General features: G+C 38.4%; 1 protein-coding gene across 2 annotated transcripts in view; it reads right to left on the reverse strand.

The window, feature by feature from the left end:
* Nucleotides 1-9,030: 9,030 nt before the first annotated feature.
* The window catches only part of DEPDC1B (DEP domain containing 1B), a 130,695-nt gene continuing 115,697 nt past the window's right edge, over nucleotides 9,031-24,028 (reverse strand). For both annotated transcript variants that reach the window (XM_033179643.1, XM_033179644.1), the window contains exons 10-11: nucleotides 11,189-11,374; nucleotides 9,031-10,024 (exon numbers count right to left, since the gene is read on the reverse strand). In XM_033179643.1, coding sequence (XP_033035534.1) covers nucleotides 9,863-10,024; nucleotides 11,189-11,374 — 348 coding nt within the window. In that variant the 3' untranslated portion in view covers nucleotides 9,031-9,862. The remainder of the gene's footprint in view (nucleotides 10,025-11,188; nucleotides 11,375-24,028) is intronic.

The following is a 24,028-nucleotide window of genomic DNA, read 5'->3' on the forward strand; positions in this document are numbered from 1 at the left end:
TATAAACTACTCAAGAAGACTACCTTGTTATTACTTTGAAAGATATGCTGGCAGCAAGATGTTAAATTTGTGGGGGCTAGAAGAGGGAGAAAAGCTTTTGTTATATTCTCTAGAAAAGGCTCTAGATACTATAAGTGTCTTCAGTTCTGACAGAAGAGCCCGAAAAGAGGTATTACAAAGTGAGCAGACCTAGCCAAATACATAATTATTTTTTGTTTGGAAATAAGCACAGTTGGTGACATTTTATGGAAAATATAATTTATTCTACATCTTCAAATGAAGCAAACAATTCACTCAACAATTCTCCAAGGTGAAATTTGCAAAAACTGCACATAGAACTTTAACTTAGATTCAGTACTTAATTATGAAATTTACATTGCAACATAAATATGCACTAACAAACTGAAAGTGACTTTTTTTATTGGGTTAGCACCCTATTGTCCCATTACTGTTCCCAGTTTATTTCCTCAAATTGAAAATTTAAACGTTAAATTAACTAGACACTGAAAAAATTCATCATAGGGTACTTATTACACTGTTAATAAATATATCCTCCACTTATCCCAGGAAGTGTATTTGTTCTACAAAATTAAATAAGAAATATATTTCCAAGTTGATACAAAGTAGTAAATTCTGTTTATTAATGTGGTCTTAGATCCCAACTTTCAAACTACTTGAGTACACATGAGCAAATAATTTCTTTAAGACTCAATAATCATAGTTTATGTTTTATGGCAACTTGTTTGGAACACCCAATGATGTCAAGGTATTATACTCTGCAGGATATATTGTCTTAAGCAAGAAAATGCATGATTGCAAATGCTGTAAAATTAGAATTTCCTATGTTTCATGCTGAAGTGAGTACTTCAAAATACTATGATGATGAATATAAATACAGTTGAATCTCTCCTAAATACTGACTTTCATAGGTAATAAAACTTACTTTTCCCTAGGTCTTTGACATTTGTAGGTTTTTGTTCTTGAGGGTAAAACTAATTATTTATCACAGCCACACCCATATAACTCAGGACGATTTTAACTGATTCCTCTTTTAATCATGATTTAAGATTTTTGTGACATTCCAAATACAAGAAATTTTTAGTTTCTTCTTCCTGAATACAAGCAACTCACAAACATCAGCTTTCTAAAAGTTATATTTCCTATAACAATGTGCACAAACTCTCTTCTCTATGTGGGAATCAAAACCAAACTCTTGGATAACATAAGTGCTAAGTCGTGACCCATATGTCTATTAAATTTGCTAGACTCCCAGACATGACTTCCCTGAAGGCAGATGCAGGAACACAAAGATGTGTGAGAAATAAAAATGAGAAATGGCTTGAATTCCATCACCCTGCTCCTACACAGAGGGTCTTCAACCTTGAAATTTTGCTATAGTACTCTTTTAAAATTTTCTGTATGGAACATTCATTTGATAAACTTCTTACCAGAGTCTCTTAGGGCAATGATACTCTCTATGATATTTTTGACTTATCATACCTAAAAATAAAAGCAATTATACATAAAAATAAAAAGTACTTTAAAAATCATACCTAAAAATAAAACAAATACATGTTCATGTCTATAGAGCATCAAAGAAAGACTTTGTTTTCATCACTGTTGCAGTATCTTTTGTGGGAATTTGTGGAAAATTCAATGAAAAATCTTTAGCATATATTTGTAGAAAGAGACCAAAAGAGATTGGAAATGAATTTGGCAAAACTGGTTAAGACAATGAAAATGCTGCAAATCAAAAATAAATTTGAGATCTTAAATTTTTTAAAGTATAGGTTGAAAAATGACATATGAGCTTATACTTAAGTATCCAAAGTAAATGTGCTAAAAACCATAAAACATTGCTCACTGGAAACTACACAACACATTAGTCAGGAGCCTGGGGTTTGCAGTTAGACAGTGCTCATTTTGACTGCCAACTATTTTACTCACAAGCTGAATAATCTTAGGATATTACCCAACCTGACTGAGCCTCGCCTCAGTTTCCTAAGCTGTAAAATGGATAGTAAAATGAACGTAAAATCCATAGTAGTGGATATATGAATTGAACAGGAGACTAGAAGGGCTGAAACAGAAGAACATTCTGAAGAAATTATCCAGAAAGCAGCATAGAAAGACAAAAATACAGACATACATTGAGATTAAGAGACAGAGTATACAGTGAGATCTAAAATATATTAAAGATTCAAAAGCAGAGGAGAGATTGTGGCAAAGGCAATATTTAAACTGATGAAAGATCTCAAACTTCTGACTCAAGAAGCCCAACAAATCCCAAGCAGGATAATTATTTTAAAAGTACACACCAAGATACAGCAACATCAATGAAAGACCATGAAAGACAGAGAGAAAAACAGCCTGCCAAGAAAGGGGCACATTATTGATAAAGAAGCGATATCTAGAGCAGCAGCTGACTTTTAAGCAGCAATAATGGAAGCCTGCTAACAGAGGGATAACTGCAGTATATGGAAATAAAATAGCTATCAACATAGAATTCTATATGCAGTGTATTAGTTAGTACAGGCTGCTATAACAAGTACCATACCCTGGGTGGCTTATAAATAGAAATTTATTTCTCATAGTCCTGGAGGCTGGAAATCCAAGATCGAGGTGTGAGCATGGTCCAGTTCTGGTGAGGGCTCTCTTCCATGTTGTAGACTACTGACTTCTTATTGTATCCCCACATGATAGAAAGAGGGCACTAGAGAGCTCTGTGGGTTCTCTTTCGTAAGGGCACTCATTCTATTCATGGTCTACTCTCTTGGCCTAATCACCTCCCAAAGGCCTCATCTCCTAATACCATCACTTTGGGGGTTAGGATTTCAACATAGGAGTTTTCTGGGGAGACATTTAGTCCAAAACTTACAGTTAAACTATCTTTAAATAATGATGGCATTCTTTACACTGAATTCTACACTGAATGGCTAAAATACTAATTTTCTGCCATTTATATTTTACCACAACTTAAAAAAAAAAAGTAATATACCCCAAATCACTGAATTACACATTTTAAGTGGGTGAATTGTATGGTTATGTGAATTATGTCTCAATAAAGCTATTAAAAAGAATGAGGGCAAAATTTCAAAAGTTTTCAGATAAAAACAAAGCAAACCCTTACTGCAGATAAATTCTAAATAATTTAAGAAGAAAAAAAGTGTGGTAAAATACGTAGGTAAGTCTAGTAAACAAAGACTATATAAAATAACAACAATATATTATGAAGTTTAAAAAGCAATAAAACATAATACATTATAATAATATCTAATTAGAAGGGTGTTTTTACTGCATTAAGGTCCCTAAATAGTCTGAGATGAGGGAAAACGTACTGACATTAACTTTAAACTTTGATATGTTAGTATAAAAGGCATAATTCCTAGGGAATCCAACAAGAAGATGAGACACAGAGTGCATAGGTTTTGAATTAGCAGAAAAAACCATGAAATTATTTCCAAAATCCAAACAAAGGCAAGAAAGTGAAGATAATCAGTTAGAAAGCACCAGTAAAGATGCTTTTACCCAAATTAGAGTAGACTTATACCCAAAATTAGAGTAATCATATTAAATATAAACTGTCTAAATGCTACAATTAAAAATAAAGACTGTGAAGCTGGCTTCTTAAAACATAAATTATGTGCTGGTTATAAGAGACACACCTAAAACACAATACAGAAAGACTGCAGACAAACACATTACTAATGATAAAGAATGACATTTTATAATAATAAATAAAAAGGTCAGTCCACCAGATAAATATGAAAATTCAAAATGAATTTTATCAGAAATCTATAATAATTCTCTCAGTAATAAATATAAATGCAGTCAAGGTGGGAAGATCACTTAAGACTGGGAGTTTGGGACCAGTCTGGGTAACAAACACAGCAAGACAAAATCTCTAAAAAATTTGAAAAAAATTAGCTGAGCATAATTAGTCCTAGCTACTTGGGAGGCTGAGACAGGAGCATCACTTGAGCCCAGGAGGCCAAGGTTGTTGTGAGCTATGACTGCACCACTGCACTCCAGCTTGGGCAACAGAGTAAAACCCTGTCTCTAAAAAGAAAAGGGGGGAAAAAACATATATATACACACACATATACATATGTACACACTCATACATATATATATGCAGGCAAAATAAATCAGTCAGAATGTAGGAAATTTAAACAAGATTTTATATAGAGAGAAAAACTGTAATCACTGCAAAATTCATATTATTTTCATGTGTACAGAATATTAACAAAAATTGACCATATACTAGGCTACGCAACAAGTTTCAACAAATTTCAAAGACTGAAATTATACAAACCATTTTTATGACTTCAGTGTAATTACATTAATTTAAAAAAAAGGTAACTAAGTTCCACCCAAGATTCAAGAAAGAAATCATTCCAACCATATATAGGAAGAGAGTAATTTTCAGCTTAATTTATAACCTTGATCAGAAAGTCAACAAAGATCATAAGAGAAGGAAATTTTCAGGACAGTTTTACTCATGAACATAGATACAAGAACTATAAACTAAATATGAGCAACAGAATCTAGATATATATTCAAATGATAATACATCATAATTAGATTTATGCCACTCCCAGAATGCAAAGTGGTTTAATATTAGTAATCAATTAATGCAACATAACCCCAATGACAGACTAAAAGATAGAACTTATAAAATCCTTAACAAATGTAGGAAAGGTAGTTGATTAAGATTCAACATCAATTCATGATTAAAACAAGCAATAAAAATTTTTTTGACAATAGAATAGAAACACAAAATAACTTCTTTTAAAATTATAAAAGGGTATCTACAAATACTCTAATGCTACAAGATTCCTCTCTGAAATTAGGAACAAGATGATGCTGCTGCAATCCTCCCTCTATTCCACACTAAACAGTAACAGCCCCTTATCTGCTACGGACATGCCAGACCCCCATAGGTGCCATATAGTTTTGTTTTGTTGATACAGTGTCTCACTCTGTTGTACAGGCTGGAGTGCAGTGGTATGATCTGGGCTCACTGCAACCTCTGCCTCCCAGGTTCAAGCGATTCTGGTGCCTCAACCTCCACAGTAGCTGGGACTAGAAGAGCCTGCCACCACACCTGGCTAATTTTTGAAATTTTAGTATATGAAATGGAGTTTCACCAGGTTGGCCAGGCTGGTCTCAAACTCCTGGCTTCAAGCAATCCACCCGCCTTGGCTTCCCAAAGTGCTAGGATTACAGGCATGAGCCACCATGCCTGGCCCTGAAACCATATAGTATTGAACACTATATACACAGGCATATCTGGTTTTATTGCACTTCACAGATTATATTGTATATTGTATCCAGATCACTGCATATTTTACAAATAGAAGGTTTGTGGCAACCCTGCATTGAGAAAGTCTCTTGGTGCCATTTTTCCAACAGTAATGTGCTCACTTCATGCCTTTGAGTCACATTTTGGTAATTCTTACAATACTTGAAGGTTTTTCATTATTATTACATCTGTTATGCTGATCTGTGATCAGTGAACTTGATATTACTATTGTAATTGTTTGATGGTGTCACAATCCATACCTATATAAAGCTGAGAACTTAATCGATAAATGTTGTGTGTTCTGACTGCTCTACCCACCAGCCATTACCCCATAGCTCTCCCTCTCCTTGGGCTTCCCTGTTCCCAGAGACACAACAATATTGAAGTCAGGTCAATTAATAACCCTACAATGGCCTCTGTTCAGGTGAAACAGAGTCGCACGTCTCTCACTTTAAATCAAAAGCTAGAAATGATTGAGCTTAATGAGAAAGGTATGTTGAAAGCCAAGATGGAAGGAAAGTTTAGGCTTCTTGTGCCAAACAGTTAGTCAAGTTGTGAGTGCAAAGGAATAGTTCTTGAAGTAAATTAAAAGCACCACTCCAGTAAACACACACATGATACAAAAGCTAAGTAGCCTTATTGCTGAAATGGAGAAAATTTGAGTGGTCTGGACAGAAGATAAAACCAGCCACATATTCCCTTAACCCAAAGCCTAATACAGAACAAGGCCCTAATTCTTCAATTCTGTAAAGACTGAGAGAGGTGAGGAAGCTGCAGAAGAAAAGTTGAAAGCTAGCAGAGCTTGGCTCATGAGGTTTAAGGGAAGAAGCTATCTCCATAACTGCAAAGTGCAAGGTGAAGCAACAAAGGCTGGAGAAGCTGCAGCAAGTTATCCAGAAGATCTAGCTAAGATCATTAATGAAGGTGGTTGCACTAAACAATAGCTTTTCACTGTAGATAAAACAGCGTTCTATTGGCAAAAGATGTAATCTAGGACTTTCATAGCTATAAAGAAGCCAATGCCTGGCTTCAAAACTTCAAAGGACAAGCTGACGCTCCTTTTAGGAGCTAATGCAGCTGGTGACCTGAAGCTGAAGCGAATGCTCATCTATCATTCAAAAAATCCTTGGGCCCTTAAAAAATACACTATCTCTACTCTGCCTGTGCTCTATAAATGGAACAACAAAGCCTGGATAACAGTACATCTGTTTACAGCATAGTTTACTCAATATTTTAAGCCCACTATTGAGAGCTGCTGCTAAAAAAACAACAAAAACAAAAACAAAACAAAAAGAGATTCCTTTCAAAATATTACCGCTCATTGACAATGCACCTGGTCTACCAGGCATGGATCCACACAACAAAGGGATAAGCCATTTTCAGAGTGGACAAAGCAGGACAGTCCAAGATTTCATCATGCTATAAGAACAGCACACAATTTAAAACTTGTTTATTTCTATAAATTTCTATTTAATATTTTCTGACTGTGGTTGAGCATGGCTTACTGAAACTGTGCAAAGTGAAACAGCAGATAAAGGGGAACCAGGGAACTGCCGTACTGAAGATCTCCAGTGTCCTGAGACAAAAAAGAAGGAAAGGATGGAGGGTAGGAGGGAGGGAGCCAGGGAAAAGAAATAACGAAGGCAGGCAGGCAGGCAGGCAGGCAGGAAGGAAGGAAGGAAGGAAGGAGGAAGGAAGGAAGGAAGGAAAGATTATAAAGTATATTGTATCTAGGTCACTTTATAACAAATTACTCTTCATTTAAGTAGCTTAAAACAATAAACATTTATTATATCACAGTTTCTGTGGATTAGGAATCCAGGCACAGCTTAGCTAAGTCCTCTGGCTTAGAGTTTCTCAAAAGTCTCCAATCAAGGTGTCAGCTAAGGTTAGAGTCACCTCAAGGTTTGACCAACGGAAGATCCACTTCCAAGATCATTCATAAAGATGTTGGCAGGCTTCACGTCCACGCTGGCTGTTGGCCAGATACATCAGTTCCTTGCCTGGTGGGCCTCTGAAAGGGTAGCTCACAACATGACAGCTGGCTTTCCTCAGAGCAAGCCAGGGAGAGAATAAGAAGGAAGACAAGCAAGATGAAGCCAGAGTTTTGGAATCTAATCTCAAAAGTGATACCCCATCACTGATGATGTATTCTATTCTTTAGAAATGTGTCATTTTAGCTCCACCCACACTCAAGGACAGGAGACTACACAAGGCATTAAATACCAGGAGGCAAGGATCACTGAGGACAATATAGATGCTGTCTACCACAGAACGGAAAAGCAAAAGTTGTTTTTTTCCTAATATGTAGACAATGTAAAAGAATCACACAAATGTTTAGAATTAGCAAGTCTAGCAAGGTTCATTGTATACAAAACTCAGGAAAACTAAGTTTTATACCATACACAAGCAACAAACAGTATAAGGAAATTTTACACCACCACCATTTACAAAAGAATTGAACATCAACATTGATTAGCTGAGTAACTGTTGAAACAAGAAATGGGTACTATCTTCTTTGAAAATTTTGATACTTTTTTAAAAGTATCAAACATTTGGGAACAATTTAACAAAAGATTTGTAAATCTTCACAGAAAAAAACAACTTTTTTTTCATTTATTTCAAACAAATGGAAGGGTAAACCATGGTCATGGACTAGAAGACCTAATATTGTAGATAGCAATTCTCTCCAAATTAACTTATAGATATAATACAATCAAAAATTTAAAAAAACTCAACAGGGTGAGTGTGTGTCTCTGTGTGCCTGTGTGTAGGCTTGACAATCTGATATTAAAATGTGTACAAAGATGAAAAAGTCAAAAAAAAGGAAAAAATGTTCAGCCATATTAATAATCAGGGAAATGCAAACTAAAACCACAATCAGACACTATTAATACCCACCACATTGACAACATTCAAACTCTGACAATATCAAGTTTTGGTGAGGATATTAAACAAAAGGAGTCCTCATACACTGTTAATGGGAGTGTTAATTGGGACAACCACTTTGGATAACTGCTATTATCTAGTCATCTATTTCACATTTAGTTGGTGCTTATATTTTATGATCTCTCCATAAGTATGTTATACTTTTTTAAAAAAGTAATCTTTAAAAAAAAGGAAAGAAAACAACCACATATACTTTCAAAGATAAGCAACAGGAAAAGAGACTCTGAAAAATAAACTCTACCTTGGAGTGAAAATAGAGCAGAAAGAGTAATTATTCTTGGCTCTAAACAGAATGCCAAAGTCTGAGAATGAATCCCGAAACACTAAAAATCTCCCATTACATTATGTATTTGGAATGTAAGGTGGTACCCAAACCAATAGGAATACTTTGATCCATTTTTAAAAGCAAAATCTGCATCAGTTGTAGGAGGTATTTTGCTATAAGAGAACAGGAGCAAATCTTAAGTGCAAGGAAAAATCAGTCCAAGGAGTACTGTAAGCCAATTAGTAGGTGTTGCTCTCAGCTTTTTGGGTAATTGCGCTCAGAGGAAGACTTTCAGATGCTCCATAATCCAAGTGCACCACAATTTTACAAAAGGGCAAAGCAATGCTAAAAAATTAACAAAGTGCTCACCTAAAGGCCAGTCAATACAAAAGCCCAAATCTTACTTTCTATTTTCTCATAGAAATTAATGACGGATGAAGATCATTGGCAAAGGCATTTGAGGATGCTCTCTAACTGATCTAAATAACTGCCAAAAAAGAAACACGAGGTATGGCATTTTTTACAAAAATAAATTTATTTACATTTCACTTACTTTCAAAAGGATGAAAATATATAACGAAAGTAGTCTCATTTTATTTAACCCATTTGTGTTTGACATAGAATCACAAGTCTAAGGGTACTCAAAGAATTTATCCAGTTCAACTTTCCATTTTTAGCTAGGACTGAAATTATACCATTGCAGGCAGATGAAAATCTACTCCACTTATAGGTAAACATCAACTGATATATATGTTATAAAAACACTAGCTTTAGTAAAATCTGTCATAATAGCCAATAAATCTGCAATAAAAGACATAGCCATCACAATATAAGACGTTACAAAATTTATGTGCAGCAATAAAAACTGGAATTTATACAGGAGAAATCATAACTGGCTACTAAGTCAATAGCATCACATTAACAGTACCCAGTGTCTTTCTTATTCAAGTATACACACTATTTTTAAGACTTAAAATTAAGTCTTAAGGCTATAATAAAGATATTAGTAGCTAGGGTGTATATACACAATTATTTAATAAACACCATGAAAAAGAAAGCAGAGATAAAAATACCCTTAAATTTTGTAACAATTACAAACATGTTAACATTATCACTATATATCTGACTCATAAATTTTAACCAATTTATAACACTTTAAAAATAGCATTGAGTTTTATAAAAATACTAATGGCTAAACATTTTTAAAAACTAAGGCAATCTTTATATTTCAGTAGTCTTTGTTTTATGCTTTTCTTTCTTCCACCACCAAAGTCTTTCTCCTAACCACCATTCACTCAAAACAACAACAGTGGTCTCTGGCACCTGTTGCTGTGGAAGTATTATTACATTCGAAAACTTCTAGTTCTTTGAAATGGTTGGAAAGGCTTCTTTAGTGCCCACATTAGCAGCTGTGGTTTTGGTTTGGGTTTTTCAGGAAACAGAAGTGCTTCACTTTCTGGTGTAGGAAATCGTTCTTGATAGACTTCAGGATAGGATTTCTGAAACTAAAATAATGAATGGTCCAAGAAGAGTAAAAAAAGACACAGAAAAGCCAATAAAATTAGGCAGCCAAATTTTAAGCGTTTCTGAGCCTATACTTTCCTATTTTTATTTATTTTTGTTAAACCATTTGATTCCAATTTCTACAGAGTTAATCTATCTTTCCTTTGATCTAAGCTTCAAGTAAGTTCCCCTTTTAATCATGTTTCTTAAAATTTCCCCCACTGCCAACTACAAATAGACCTCACTTTTTAAATATTCACAAGTAACTCTGACTTCAAAATAACTTCTGTTCTACACAGCTAAATAAAATTTTGTCCCAATTACATTTCACCATTTCTCTGCTTCTCCAACTCAGTCCCCCCAGCTTCTGCCCAAATGGAAGAGGGAATATTCTGGTGTATATTACTTTGTGAAACGCTTAAAAGAGAGACAGTATACTTTCTGTTGATCTTCACCATCAAACTCTCCTCCAGAATTACTCTGAGAATAATATGATTAGAAACCCAGAATTCTGGTGCTCTATGTGTAACCCTATACATACGATGTTTCCCAAATTCAACTATGTAGAGTTCAGTCTTTCAAAACAACAACCACTCACCTGATCATGGATCAATCTTGATGAATAGTCAAAATTAACATATTGTGAGTTAAAAACAATTCTCTGGAACCCTAAGCTGTGTTCCCTAACGTAAGAGGAACTAAAAACTTGTACTGATACCTGAGGCAAGAAACTAATTTGATAGTGGCTATCTAAAAGCAATGGCTTTTAAACTCTAGATATTTTACATCTGTGAATTCCATCGGATTTGCCTTTTGAAAACATGAAAAGAAATCTACCCTCACTGATCGTTTCTCTGAGATTAATGTAGATGCTCTGCTAATTCACATCATGCCACATACCAAAATAAAGGACAAATATTAGAGAATAACTCTGTCAATGAAGAGTTTGGCAATGGTAACAGGTTTACACTGAAGAATATAGATCTAGGAAACTGACCATAGTGTGTAAATCATTGAGACTTCTGGAATATATGAACTGACTAGTATAGTTAGAAAACTGCTATGGCTCAGAAGATGAGATTTACATGAAGTCTATTAAAATTAAAAAAAAAAACATAAAAACAGTAGGGAGGAGAAAAAATGATTTATAAAGAATATCCTTTTACCTGCTTGAGTTTCTTCTTCTTGTCTTTGCTGGAGAGTTTGGCATCTGTTATGACTTCTTCCAACAAGGCTGCCAGAGGTTCCTGAGAGCCGTATGATCTTTGATATTCAAATTCCTCTGGACTAATTTGACGGCAAAATGATGGAGCAGATAAAGTGATATCCATATCAGCTCCTGGGTATTTTATCTGAGGCAAAAGGATTAGGAGTGAAAGAATATAGCATATTTTCAAATAAATTATAAGAATTAGTTCCGATCAAATACGGGATACCTCCTTGTACTGTAGCGATGCCATGTTAGTCCTCAAAATTGGATTGGGGGAAACTCTATATTGAAAAGTAAAAGCATTTCCATAACTTCAAAATATTATTGTTTAAAGCCACAGTTTTAAATGAGATTTTTACCTTTGTAAACCCAAGAGCCATTTCAATAACAAAAAAGCTTGTGGCCTTGTTGGGAACAGGCCCCAAAACTGGCCATAAACAAAATCTCTGCAGCACTGTGACATGCTCGTGATGGCCTTGACGCCCACACTGGAAGGTTGTCAGTTTATAGGAATGAGGGCAAGGAACACCTGGCCCACCAGGGTGGAAAACCGCTTAAGGCGTTCTTAAACCATAAACAATAATGAGCAATCTGTGCCTTAAAGACATGTTCATGCTGCAGCTAACTATCCAGAGTTCATCCCTTTATTTCGGCCCATCCCTTTATTTCCCGTAAGGAATACTTTTAGTAAATTTTATGACTGGCTCACAATAAATATGTGAGTAAATCTCTGTTCAAGGCTCTCAGCTCTGAAGGCTGTGAGACCCCTGATTTCCCACTCCACACTCTATATTTCTGCGTGTGTCTTTAATTCCTCTAGCGACACTGGGTTAGGGTCTCCATGACCAAGCTAGTCTCGGCATGCCCTCTTTTAACAAGATCTGAAATTCAAGCATAAATTAAACACATTGACTAAAATGATTCAAACATTGATTATGTTGGACATTCACTGGAACTATCCAGGCGCCTTCCCACATCTGAAGAGTCTAATTCTCAATGCCTTGAGGATAGTAGTGGCACGCATTTAGCTAAGCTTTTAGGAAGAGAGGAGTACTACAACCATTTTCTAACATCTTACCCGTGAGAATCAAGTAAAACAACAAATGTGCAGACAGTGCAGAAGGGATAAGGGAGAAGAAATAAGAGGAAAAAATTAAAAAAAGACCTGTGAATAAATGAACATACATTGAAAATATTTAATTTTAGAGTCTGGAGTCTTTTGAAACAGAAGGTTGCAGATGAGGATCATAGAAGGCTTGTGTCAAAAACATTGTCTACCTCATAATGTATCCCAGGGTCAGCTTTGAAACTGTCCTAAAACAATCACTGGAATAAGCCAAGCAACACTGCATTTTCAGAGAAGCACTCCCCTAAATGTGATACAGTGTAGAGGCTTAGGAGCCTAATCAAGAGAACAAAGATCTATAGGTTCTGAGTGTTGAATGAAACAACTGCTTGGCAATTCTAATATGTACTTGCAAGAGAGAAAAGGTAACTGGACAAATTAATCACTATTGATTTTATTCAGAGCACAGTGTAGTGTCTCTTCACAAGATCATGTTTACCTGCAGTTAAATTAATCACCATAGCTCAGCCTTCTGAACTTCAACAGTAAAGGGCTCACAAGGCTGTTACTACAATATATGGCTGTGCTATGCATGTGAATACACAAACCTAGCAAGTATACAGGGCGACATAGTTATTGCTTGATATGGTTTGGCTGTGTCCTCACCCAAATCTCATCTTGAAATGTAGTTCCCATAATCCCCCGGAGGTAACACAGGGCAGTTATACCCCCATGCTGTTCTTACGATAGTGAGTGAGTTCTCATGAGATCTGATGGTTTTATGAGGGGATTTTCTCCCTTTTGCTTGGCACTTCTCTCTCCTGCTGCCTCGTGAAGAAGGATGTGTTTGCTTCCCCTTCCGCCATGATTGTAAGTTTCCTGAGGCCTCCCCAGCCATGCTAAACTGTGAGCCAATTAAATCTCTTTCCTTTACAAATTATCCAGTCTTGGGTATGTCTTAGCAGCATGAGAACAGACTAATACACTGCTATAACATTTCCTTGTGAAACCTGATGAAGTATTTCTGTTCATTCTTATTTTCTTTAGGTTTGGCTCATAAAAATATCAGAGGAAAAAAAATTAAACTAAAACAGCAGTTAAGATTACACTTTTCACCCATGCAAGTGGCAAAGGTATGTACGAGTATTAATAATATCCAAAGTAGGCAAAGGTGCAAAGAAATGAACACTTACTTTCTTATACCACTGACAGAAATGTAAATTTAAATGATCATTCTAAAGGGAAATTTGGCAATATGCTATCGATACTTTAAATATGTTCATGGCCTTTGGCCAAGCAATGCTGTCCCTAGGAGTTTATTCTTAGAAAATAATCACAGATCAGCCAAAAAAAAAAAAAAATCTACCTTTAAAAATATTTACTGTAACTGCTTCCAAAACAGGGGAAAGCATGGGAACAATCTAAATACCAACCAAAAGTATCATTTAAATAAATTATGGTATATCCATATTATGGAATACTGTGTGGTCAATAATATTACTACAGAATAATATAACAATAATGATGATACCAACAACAAAGGCAGCTACTAATTGTAGGTTTACAATGTGATAAACATTATTGTGAGCATTTCACATGTATTAAGCCCACATGTATTAATCATATGTATTAATTCCCCAGAAAAACCTTATGAGGTAAATATTAACTACTATTATTCCCATTTTACAGACGAGAAAGAGAAATGTTGAGACAGATGTTGAAGCAGAGACATGTTATATAATTTGCCTAAGGTCACACAGCTAACAAAAAGCATGTCATGAATTCAAAGGCTCCTAAGTCTGTGCTCTTGGCCCCTCTCATGCCAATCAGGAATATTTAATGATGGGGGAATTTTTTCTCAATGTTAAGAGAACATAAGTGGCAGGAAGGGAGGCAGGCAAGAAGGAAGGAGGGAAGGAGGGTAGGAAGGAAGGAAGGAAGGAAAGGAGGAAAGGAAAAAGGGAGGAAGGGAGGGCAGGGGAGGGAGGAGGAGAGAGGGAAGAGAGTAAGGCAGGCACGGATATAGACAGCAGACACACACAGAGAAACAAATTTGAAAAACTGTAATACTGACTATGAACATTTTAGCATAACACTGATACCGTTTGGTGTGGTTTTTTCTATATTTCCAAGTTTCTTCAATGTGTTAGGTTGATCATTGCAAAAAAATAAGAAAAAAATTTAATTTTAAAATTGCCTTCTAGAAACAGCTGCACAGTTAATTATTTTTGTAATACCTCAGAAGGGCGCAGTTCACTGGTCCTTAATTGTGGTGCCTCAAAAAGATCTCAAATGAGAAGAGGTCCAATCAGTCAGAAGGAGTCAAGTGGACCTTCTGCCTGCCTTTAACGAGTTTCTGCTCCCACAGGCTGACATAAAAACCCCACTTTGGGGTCCACAGGATAACATATATTATTACTGGGAGGCGTGCCCAAGATGGCCGAATAGGAACAGCTCCAGCCTCCAGCTCCCAGCGTGAGCAACACAGAAGACGGGTGATTTCTGCATTTTCAACTGAGGTACCAGGTTCATCTCACTGGGGCGTGTTTGACACTTGGCACTGGACCACGGGTGCAGCCCGACCATCAAGACCTGAAGCAGGGCGAGGCATCGCCTCATCTGGGAAGCGCAAGGGGGAAGGGAATTCCTTTTCCTAGCCAAAGGAAATTGAGACACACAACACCTGGAAAATCCCACCCTAATACTGTGCTTTACCAAGGGTCTTAGCAAAAGGCACACCAGGAGATTATATCCCACACCTGGCCCAGAAGGCCCCACGCCCACAGAGCCTCCCTCATTGCTAGCACAGCAGTCTGAGATCTAACTGCAAGGCAGCGGTGAGGCTGAGGGAGAGGCGACAGCTACGCTGAGGCTTAAGTGGGTAAACAAAACCGCTGGGAAACTCGAATTGGGTGGAACCCACCACAGCTCAAGGAGGCCGGCTTGCCTCTGTAGACTCTTCCTCTGGGGACAGGGCATAGCTAAGCAAAAAGCAGCAGAAACGTCCACAGAGGTAAATGCCCCTATCTGACAGCTTTGAAGAGAGCAGTGGATCTCCCAGCACAGAGGTTGAGAATCTGAGGACAGACTGCCTACCCAACTGGGTCCCTGGCCCTGAGTAGCCTAACTGGGAGACATCCACTAGGTGCAGACCGACACCTCACACCTCACACGGCAGGGTATACCACAGAGACGAAGCTTCCAGAGCAAGAATCAGACAGCAACACTTGCTGTTCAGCAATATTCTATCTTCTGCAGCCTCTGCTGCTCATACCCAGGCAAACAGGGTCTGGAGTGGACCTCAAGCAAACTCCAACAAACCTACAGCTGAGGGTCCTGACTGTTAGAAGGAAAACCAACAAACAGAAAGGACACCCACACCAAAACCCCATCAGTACGTCACCAGCATCAAAGACCAAAGGCAGATAAAACCGCAAAGATGGGGAAAAAGCGGTGCAGAAAAGCTGGAAATTCAAAAAATCAGAGCGCATCTTGCCCTCCAAAGGAGCACAGCTCATCGCCAGCAACGGAACAAACCTGGAGGGAGAATGACTTTGACGAGTTGAGAGAAGACGGCTTCAGTCGATCAAACTTCTCAGAGCTAAAGGAGGAACTATGTAACCAGTGCAAAGAAACTAAAAAACATGAAAAAAATAATGGGTGAATGGATAACTAGAATAATCAATGCAGAGAAGACCTTAAAAGAACTGATAGAGATGAAAACCATAACACGAGAACTACATGACAAATGCACAAGCTTCAGAAACCAACTCGATCAACTGGAAGAAAGAGTATCAGCGATTGAAGATCAATAGAATGAAATGATGCAAGAAGAGAAGTGTAGAGAAAAAAGAGTAAACAGAAATGAACAAAGCCCCCAAGAACCATGGGATTATGTGAAAAGACCAAATCTACATCTGATTGGTGTGCCTGAAAGGGACAGGGAAAATGGAACCAAGTTGGAAAACACTCTGCAGGGTATCATCCAGGAGAACTTCCTCAACCTAGTAAGGTAGGCCAACATTCAAATTCAGGAAATACAGAGAACACCACAAAGATACTCCTTGAGAAGAGCAACTCCAAGACACATAATTGTCAGATTCATCAAAGTTGAAATGAAGGAAAAAACGTTAAGGGCAGCCAGAGAGAAAGGTCGGGTTACAAACAAAAGGAAGCCCATCAGACTAACAGCAGATCTCTCAGCAGAAGTTCTCCAAGCCTGAAGAGAGTAGGGGCCAATATTCAAAAATCTTAAAGAAAAGAATTTTCAACCCAGAATTTCATATCCAGCCACACTAAGTTTCATAAGTGAAGGAGAAATAAAATCCTTTACAGACAAACAAATGCTTAGAGATTTTGTCACCACCAGGCCTGCCCTACAAGAGACCCTGAAGGAAGCACTAAACATAGAAAGGAACAACAGGTACCAGTCATTGCAAAAACATGTCAAAATGTAAAGTCTATCGATGCTAGGAAGAAACTGCATCAACTAGCGAGCAAAATAACCAGATAATATCGTAATGACAGGATCAAGTTCACACACAACAATATTAACCTTAAATGTAAATGGACTAAATGGTCCAATTAAAAGACACAGACTGGCAAATTGGATAAAGAGTCAAGACCCATCAATTTGCTGTATTCAGGAGAGCCATCTCACATGCAGAGACACACATAGGCTCAAAATAAAGGGATGCAGGAAGATCTACGAAGCAAATGGAAGACAAAAAAAAGCAGGGGTTGCAATCCTAGTCTCTGATGAAACAGACTTTATTTTTTTTTATTTATTTTTTATTTTTATTTTTTTTTATTTTTTATTTTTTATTATACTTTAAGTTCTAGGGTACATGTGCATAACGTTTATATCATGTATAACTCCCCAATGCAATCCCTCCCTCCTCCCCCCTCCCCATGATAGGCCCCAGTGTGTGATGTTCCCCTTCCCGAGTCCAAGTGATCTCATTGTTCAGTTCCCACCTATGAGTGAGAACATGCGGTGTTTGGTTTTCTCTTCTTGTGATAGTTTGCTAAGAATGATGGTTTCCAGCTGCATCCATGTCCCTACAAAGGACGCAAACTCATCCTTTTTGATGGCTGCATAGTATTCCATGGTGTATATGTGCCACATTTTCTTAATCCAGTCTGTCACAGATGGACATTTGGGTTGATTCCAAGTCTTTGCTATTGTGAATAGTGCCGCAATAAACATACGTGTGCATGTGTCTTTGTAGTAGAGTAATTTATAATCCTTTGGGTATATACCCAGTAGTGGGATGGCTGGGTCATATGGTACATCTAGTTCTAGATCCTTGAGGAATCGCCATACTGTTTTCCATAATGGTTGAACTAGTTTACAATCCCACCAACAGTGTAAAAGTGTTCCTATTTCTCCACATCCTCTCCAACATCTATTGTTTCCTGACTTCTTAATGATTGCCATTCTAACTGGTGTGAGATGGTATCTCATTGTGGTTTTGATTTGCATTTCTCTGATGGCGAGTGATGATGAGCATTTTTTCATGTGTCTGTTGGCTGTATGGATGTCTTCTTTTGAGAAATGTCTGTTCATATCCTTTCCCCACTTTTTGATGGGGTTGTTTGTTTTTTCTTGTATATTTGTTTGAGTTCTTCGTAGATTCTGGATATTAGCCCTTTGTCAGATGAGTAGGTTGCAAAAATTTTCTCCCATTCTGTAGGTTGCCTGTTCACTCTGATGGTAGTTTCTTTTGCTGTGCAAAAGCTCTTTAGTTTAATGAGATCCCATTTGTCAATTTTGGCTTTTGCTGCCGTTGCTTTTGGTGTTTTAGACATGAAGTCCTTGCCCATGCCTATGTCCTGAATGGTACTACCTAGATTTTCTTCTAGGGTTTTTATGGTATTAGGTCTAACATTTAAGTCTCTAATCCATCTTGAATTAATTTTCGTATAAGGGGTAAGGAAAGGATCCAGTTTCAGCTTTCTACTTGTGGCTAGCCAATTTTCCCAGCACCATTTATTAAATAGGGAATCCTTTCCCCATTTCTTGTTTTTGTCAGGTTTGTCAAAGATCAGATGGCTGTAGATGTGTGGTATTATTTCTGAGGACTCTGTTCTGTTCCACTGGTCTATTTCTCTGTTGTGGTACCAGTACCATGCTGTTTTGGTTACTGTAGCCTTGTAGTATAGTTTGAAGTCAGGTAGCGTGACGCCTCCAGCTTTGTCCTTTTGACCTAGGATTGTCTCGGCAATGCGGGGTCTTTTTTCGTTCCATATGAACTTTAAAGCAGTTTTTTCCAATTCTGTGAAGAAACTCATTGGTAGCTTGATGGGGATGGCATTGAATCTATAAATAACCTTGGGCAGTATGGCCATTTTCACGATATTGATTCTTCCTATCCATGAGCATGGTATGTTCTTCCATTTGTTTGTGTCCTCTTTGATTTCACTGAGCAGTGGTTTGTAGTTCTCCTTGAAGAGGTCCTTTACATCCCTTGTAAGCTGGATTCCTAGGTATTTTATTCTCTTTGAAGCAATTGTGAATGGAAGTTCATTCCTGACTTGGCTCTCTGCTTGTCTGTTACTGGTGTATAAGAATGCTTGGGATTTTTGCACATTAATTTTGTATCCTGAGACTTTGCTGAAGTTGCTTATCAGCTTAAGGAGATTTTGGGCTGAGACGATGGGTTTTTCTAAATATACAATCATGTCATCTGCAAACAGGGACAATTTGACTTCTTCTTTTCCTAACTGGATACCCTTGATTTCTTTCTCTTGCCTGATTGCCCTAGCCAGAACTTCCAACACTATGTTGAATAGGAGTGGTGAGAGAGGGCATCCCTGTCTTGTGCCAGTTTTCAAAGGGAATTTTTCCAGTTTTTGCCCATTCAGTATGATATTAGCTGTGGGTTTGTCGTAAATAGCTCTTATTATTTTGAGGTACATTCCATCAATACCGAATTTATTGAGCGTTTTTAGCATAAAGGGCTGTTGAATTTTGTCAAAAGCCTTTTCTGCATCTATTGAGATAATCATGTGGTTCTTGTCTTTGGTTCTGTTTATATGCTGGATTACGTTTATTGATTTGCGAATGTTGAACCAGCCTTGCATCCCAGGGATGAAGCCCACTTGATCATGGTGGATAAGCTTTTTGATGTGCTGCTGAATCCGGTTTGCCAGTATTTTATTGAGAATTTTTGCATCGATGTTCATCAGGGATATTGGTCTAAAATTCTCTTTTTTTGTTGTGTCTCTGCCAGGCTTTGGTATCAGGATGATGTTGGCCTCATAAAATGAGTTAGGGAGGATTCCCTCTTTTTCTATTGATTGGAATAGTTTCAGAAGGAATGGTACCAGCTCCTCCTTGTACCTCTGGTAGAATTCAGCTGTGAATCCATCTGGTCCTGGACTTTTTTTCGTGGGTAGGCTATTAATTGTTGCCTCAATTTCAGAGCCTGTATTGGTCTATTCAGGGATTCAACTTCTTCCTGGTTCAGTCTTGGGAGAGTGTAAGTGTCCAGGAAATTATCCATTTCTTCTAGATTTTCTAGTCGATTTGCGTAGAGGCATTTATAGTATTCTCTGATGGTTGTTTGTATTTCTGTGGGGTCGGTGGTGATATCCCCTTTACCATTTTTTATTGCGTCTATTTGATTCCTCTCTCTTTTCTTCTTTATTAGTCTTGCTAGCGGTCTGTCAATTTTGTTGATCTTTTCAAAAAACCAACTCCTGGATTCATTGATTTTTTGAGGGTTTTTTGTGACTCTATCTCCTTCAGTTCTGCTCTGATCTTAGTTATTTCTTGCCTTCTGCTAGCTTTTGAAAGTGTTTGCTCTTGCCTCTCTAGTTCTTTTAATTGTGATGTTAAAGTGTCAATTTTAGATCTTTCCTGCTTTCTCTTGTGGGCATTTAGTGCTATAAATTTCCCTCTACACACTGCTTTAAATGTGTCCCAGAGATTCTGGTATGTTGTATCTTTGTTCTCATTGGTTTCAAAGAACATCTTTATTTCTGCTTTCATTTCGTTATGTACCCAGTAGTCATTCAGGAGCAGGTTATTCAGTTTCCATGTAGTTGAGCGGTTTTGATTGAGTTTCTTAGTCCTGAGTTCTAGTTTGATTGCACTGTGGTCTGAGAGACAGTTTGTTATAATTTCTGTTCTTGTACATTTGCTGAGGAGTGCTTTACTTCCAATTATGTGGTCAATTTTGGAATAAGTGTGATGTGGTGCTGAGAAGAATGTATATTCTGTTGATTTGGGGTGGAGAGTTCTATAGATGTCTATTAGGTCCGCTTGGTGCAGAGATGAGTTCAATTCCTGGATATCCTTGTTAACTTTCTGTCTCGTTGATCTGTCTAATGTTGACAGTGGAGTGTTGAAATCTCCCATTATTATTGTATGGGAGTCTAAGTCTCTTTGTAGGTCTCTAAGGACTTGCTTTATGAATCTGGGTGCTCCTGTATTGGGTGCATATATATTTAGGAGAGTTAGCTCTTCCTGTTGAATTGATCCCTTTACCATTATGTAATGGCCTTCTTTGTCTCTTTTGATCTTTGATGGTTTAAAGTCTGTTTTATCAGAGACTAGGATTGCAACCCCTGCTTTTTTTTGTTCTCCATTTGCTTGGTAGATCTTTCTCCATCCCTTTATTTTGAGCCTATGTATGTCTCTGCATGTGAGATGGGTCTCCTGAATACAGCAGACTGATGGGTCTTGACTCTTTATCCAGTTTGCCAGTCTGTGTCTTTTAATTGGAGCATTTAGTCCATTTACATTTAAGGTTAATATTGTTATGTGTGAACTTGATCCTGTCATTATGATATTAACTGGTTATTTTGCTCATTAGTTGATGCAGTTTCTTCCTAGCCTCGATGGTCTTTACATTTTGGCATGTTTTTGCAATGGCTGGTACCGGTTGTTCCTTTCCATGTTTAGGGCTTCCTTCAGGGTCTCTTGTAAGGCAGGCCTGGTGGTGACAAAATCTCTAAGCATTTGCTTATCTGTAAAGGATTTTATTTCTCCTTCACTGATGAAACTTAGTTTGGCTGGATATGAAATTCTGGGTTGAAAATTCTTTTCTTTAAGAACGTTGAATATTGGCCCCCACTCTCTTCTGGCTTGTAGAGTTTCTGCCGAGAGATCTGCTGTTAGTCTGATGGGCTTCCCTTTGTGGGTAACCCGACCTTTCTCTCTGGCTGCCCTTAAGATTTTTTCCTTCATTTCAACTTTGGTGAATCTGGCAATTATGTGTCTTGGAGTTGCTCTTCTGGAGGAGTATCTTTGTGGCGTTCTCTGTATTTCCTGAATTTGAATGTTGGCCTGCCCTACTAGGTTGGGGAAGTTCTCCTGGATGATATCCTGAAGAGTGTTTTCCAACTTGGTTCCATTTTCCCCCTCACTTTCAGGCACCCCAATCAGACGTAGATTTGGTCTTTTTACATAATCCCATACTTCTTGCAGGCTTTGTTCATTTCTTTTTCTTCTTTTTTCTTTTGGTTTTCTCTTCTCGCTTCATTTCATTCATTTGATCCTCAATCGCTGATACTCTTTCTTCCAGTTGATCGAGTCGGTTACTGAAGCTTGTGCATTTGTCACGTATTTCTCGTGTCATGGTTTTCATCTCTGTCATTTCGTTTATGATCTTCTCTGCATTAATTAGTCTAGCTGTCAATTCTTCCACTTTTTTTTCAAGATTTTTAGTTTCTTTGCGCTGGGTACGTAATTCCTCCTTTAGCTCTGAGAAGTTTGATGGACTGAAGCCTTCTTCTCTCATCTCGTCAAAGTCATTCTCTGACCAGCTTTGATCCGTTGCTGGCGATGGGCTGCGCTCCTTTGCAGGGGGAGATGCGCTCTTATTTTTTGAATTTCCAGCTTTTCTGCCCTGCTTTTTCCCCATCTTTGTGGTTTTATCTGTCTCTGGTCTTTGATGATGGTGACGTACTGATGGGGTTTTGGTATAGGTGTCCTTCCTGTTTGATAGTTTTCCGTCTGACAGTCAGAAGGACTGTCTGTTGGTCTGTTGGAGATTGCTTGAGGTCCACTCCAGACCCTGTTTGCCTGGGTATCAGCAGCAGAGGTTGCCGAAGATAGAATATTGCTGAGCAGCGAGTGTACCTGTCTGATTCTTCCTTTGGAAGTTTCCTCTCAGGGATGACTCCACCCTGTGAGGTGTGGGGTGTCAGACTGCCCCTAGTGGGGGATGTCTCCCAGCTAGGCTACTCAGGGGTCAGGGACCCACCTGAGCAGGCAGTCTGTCCGTTCTCGGATCTCAACCTCCGCGTTGGGAGATCCACGGCTCTCCCCAAAGCTGTCAGACAGAGTCGTTCGCCTCTGCACCGCCCCCGCTGCTTTCCCTATTGGACCTCAGCTGTGGGCTGTCCCCAGAGGTGGAGTCTACAGAGACAGGCAGGTTTCCTTGAGCTGCTGTGAGCTCCACCCAGTTCGAGCTTCCCAGCGGCTTTGTTTACCTACTTAAGCCTCAGCAATGGCGGGCGCCCCTCCCCCAGCCTCGCTGCTGCCTTGCGGATAGATCGCCGCAGACGGCTGTGTTAGCAGTGAGGGAGGCTCCGTGGGCGTGGGACCCTCCCGGCCAGGTGTGGGATATATTCTCCTGGTGTGCCTGTTTCCTTAAAGCGCAGTATTGGGGTGGGAGTTACGCGATTTTCCAGGTGTTATGTGTCTCAGTTCCCCTGGCTAGGAAAACGGATTTCCTTCCCCCTTGCGCTTCCAGGTGAGGCGATGCCTCGCCCTGCTTCAGCTCACGCTGGTCAGGCTGCAGCAGCTGACCAGCACCGATTGTCCGGCACTCCCTAGAGAGATGACCCCAGTACCTCAGTTGAAAATGCAGAAATCACCGGTCTTCTGTGTTACTCGCGCTGGGAGTTGGAGACTGGAGCTGTTCCTATTCGGCCATCTTGCTCCGCCCCCCTCGAAACAGACTTTAAACCATCAAAGATCAAAAGAGACAAAGAAGGTCATTACATAATGGTAAAGGGATCAATTCATCAGGAAGAGCTAACTATCCTAAATATATATGCACCCAATACAGGAGCACCCAGATTCATAAAGCAAGTCCTTAGAGACTAACAAAGACACTTAGACTCCCACACAATAATAATGGGAGACTTTAACACCTCACTGTCAACATTAGACAGATCAACGAGACAGAAAGTTAACAAGGATATCCAGGAACAGAACTCAACTCTGCACCAAGCAGACCTAATAGACATCTACAGAACTCTTCACCCCAAATCAACAGAATATACATTCTTCTCAGCACCACATCACACTTATCCCAAAATTTACCACATAGTTGGAAGTAAAGCACTCCTCAGCAAATATAAAAGAACAGAAATTATAACAAACTGTCTCTCAGACCACAGTGCAATCAAACTAGAACTCAGGACTAAGAAACTCAATCAAAACCGCTCAACTACATGGAAACTGAACAACCTGCTCCTGAATGACTACTGGGTACATAACGAAATGAAAGCAGAAATAAAGATGTTCTTTGAAACCAATGAGAACAAAGATACAACATACCAGAATCTCTGGGACACATTTAAAGCAGTGTGTAGAGGGAAATTTATAGCACTAAATGCCCACAAGAGAAAGCAGGAAAGATTTAAAATTGACACTCTAACATCACAATTAAAAGAACTAGAGAGGCAAGAGCAACACATTCAAAAGCTAGCAGAAGGCAAGAAATAACTAAGATCAGAGCAGAACTGAAGGAGATAGAGACACAAAAAACC

Source organism: Trachypithecus francoisi, unplaced genomic scaffold, assembly GCF_009764315.1.
Source record: "Trachypithecus francoisi isolate TF-2019V2 unplaced genomic scaffold, Tfra_2.0 Lachesis_group2, whole genome shotgun sequence".
Taxonomy (NCBI): domain Eukaryota; kingdom Metazoa; phylum Chordata; class Mammalia; order Primates; family Cercopithecidae; genus Trachypithecus; species Trachypithecus francoisi.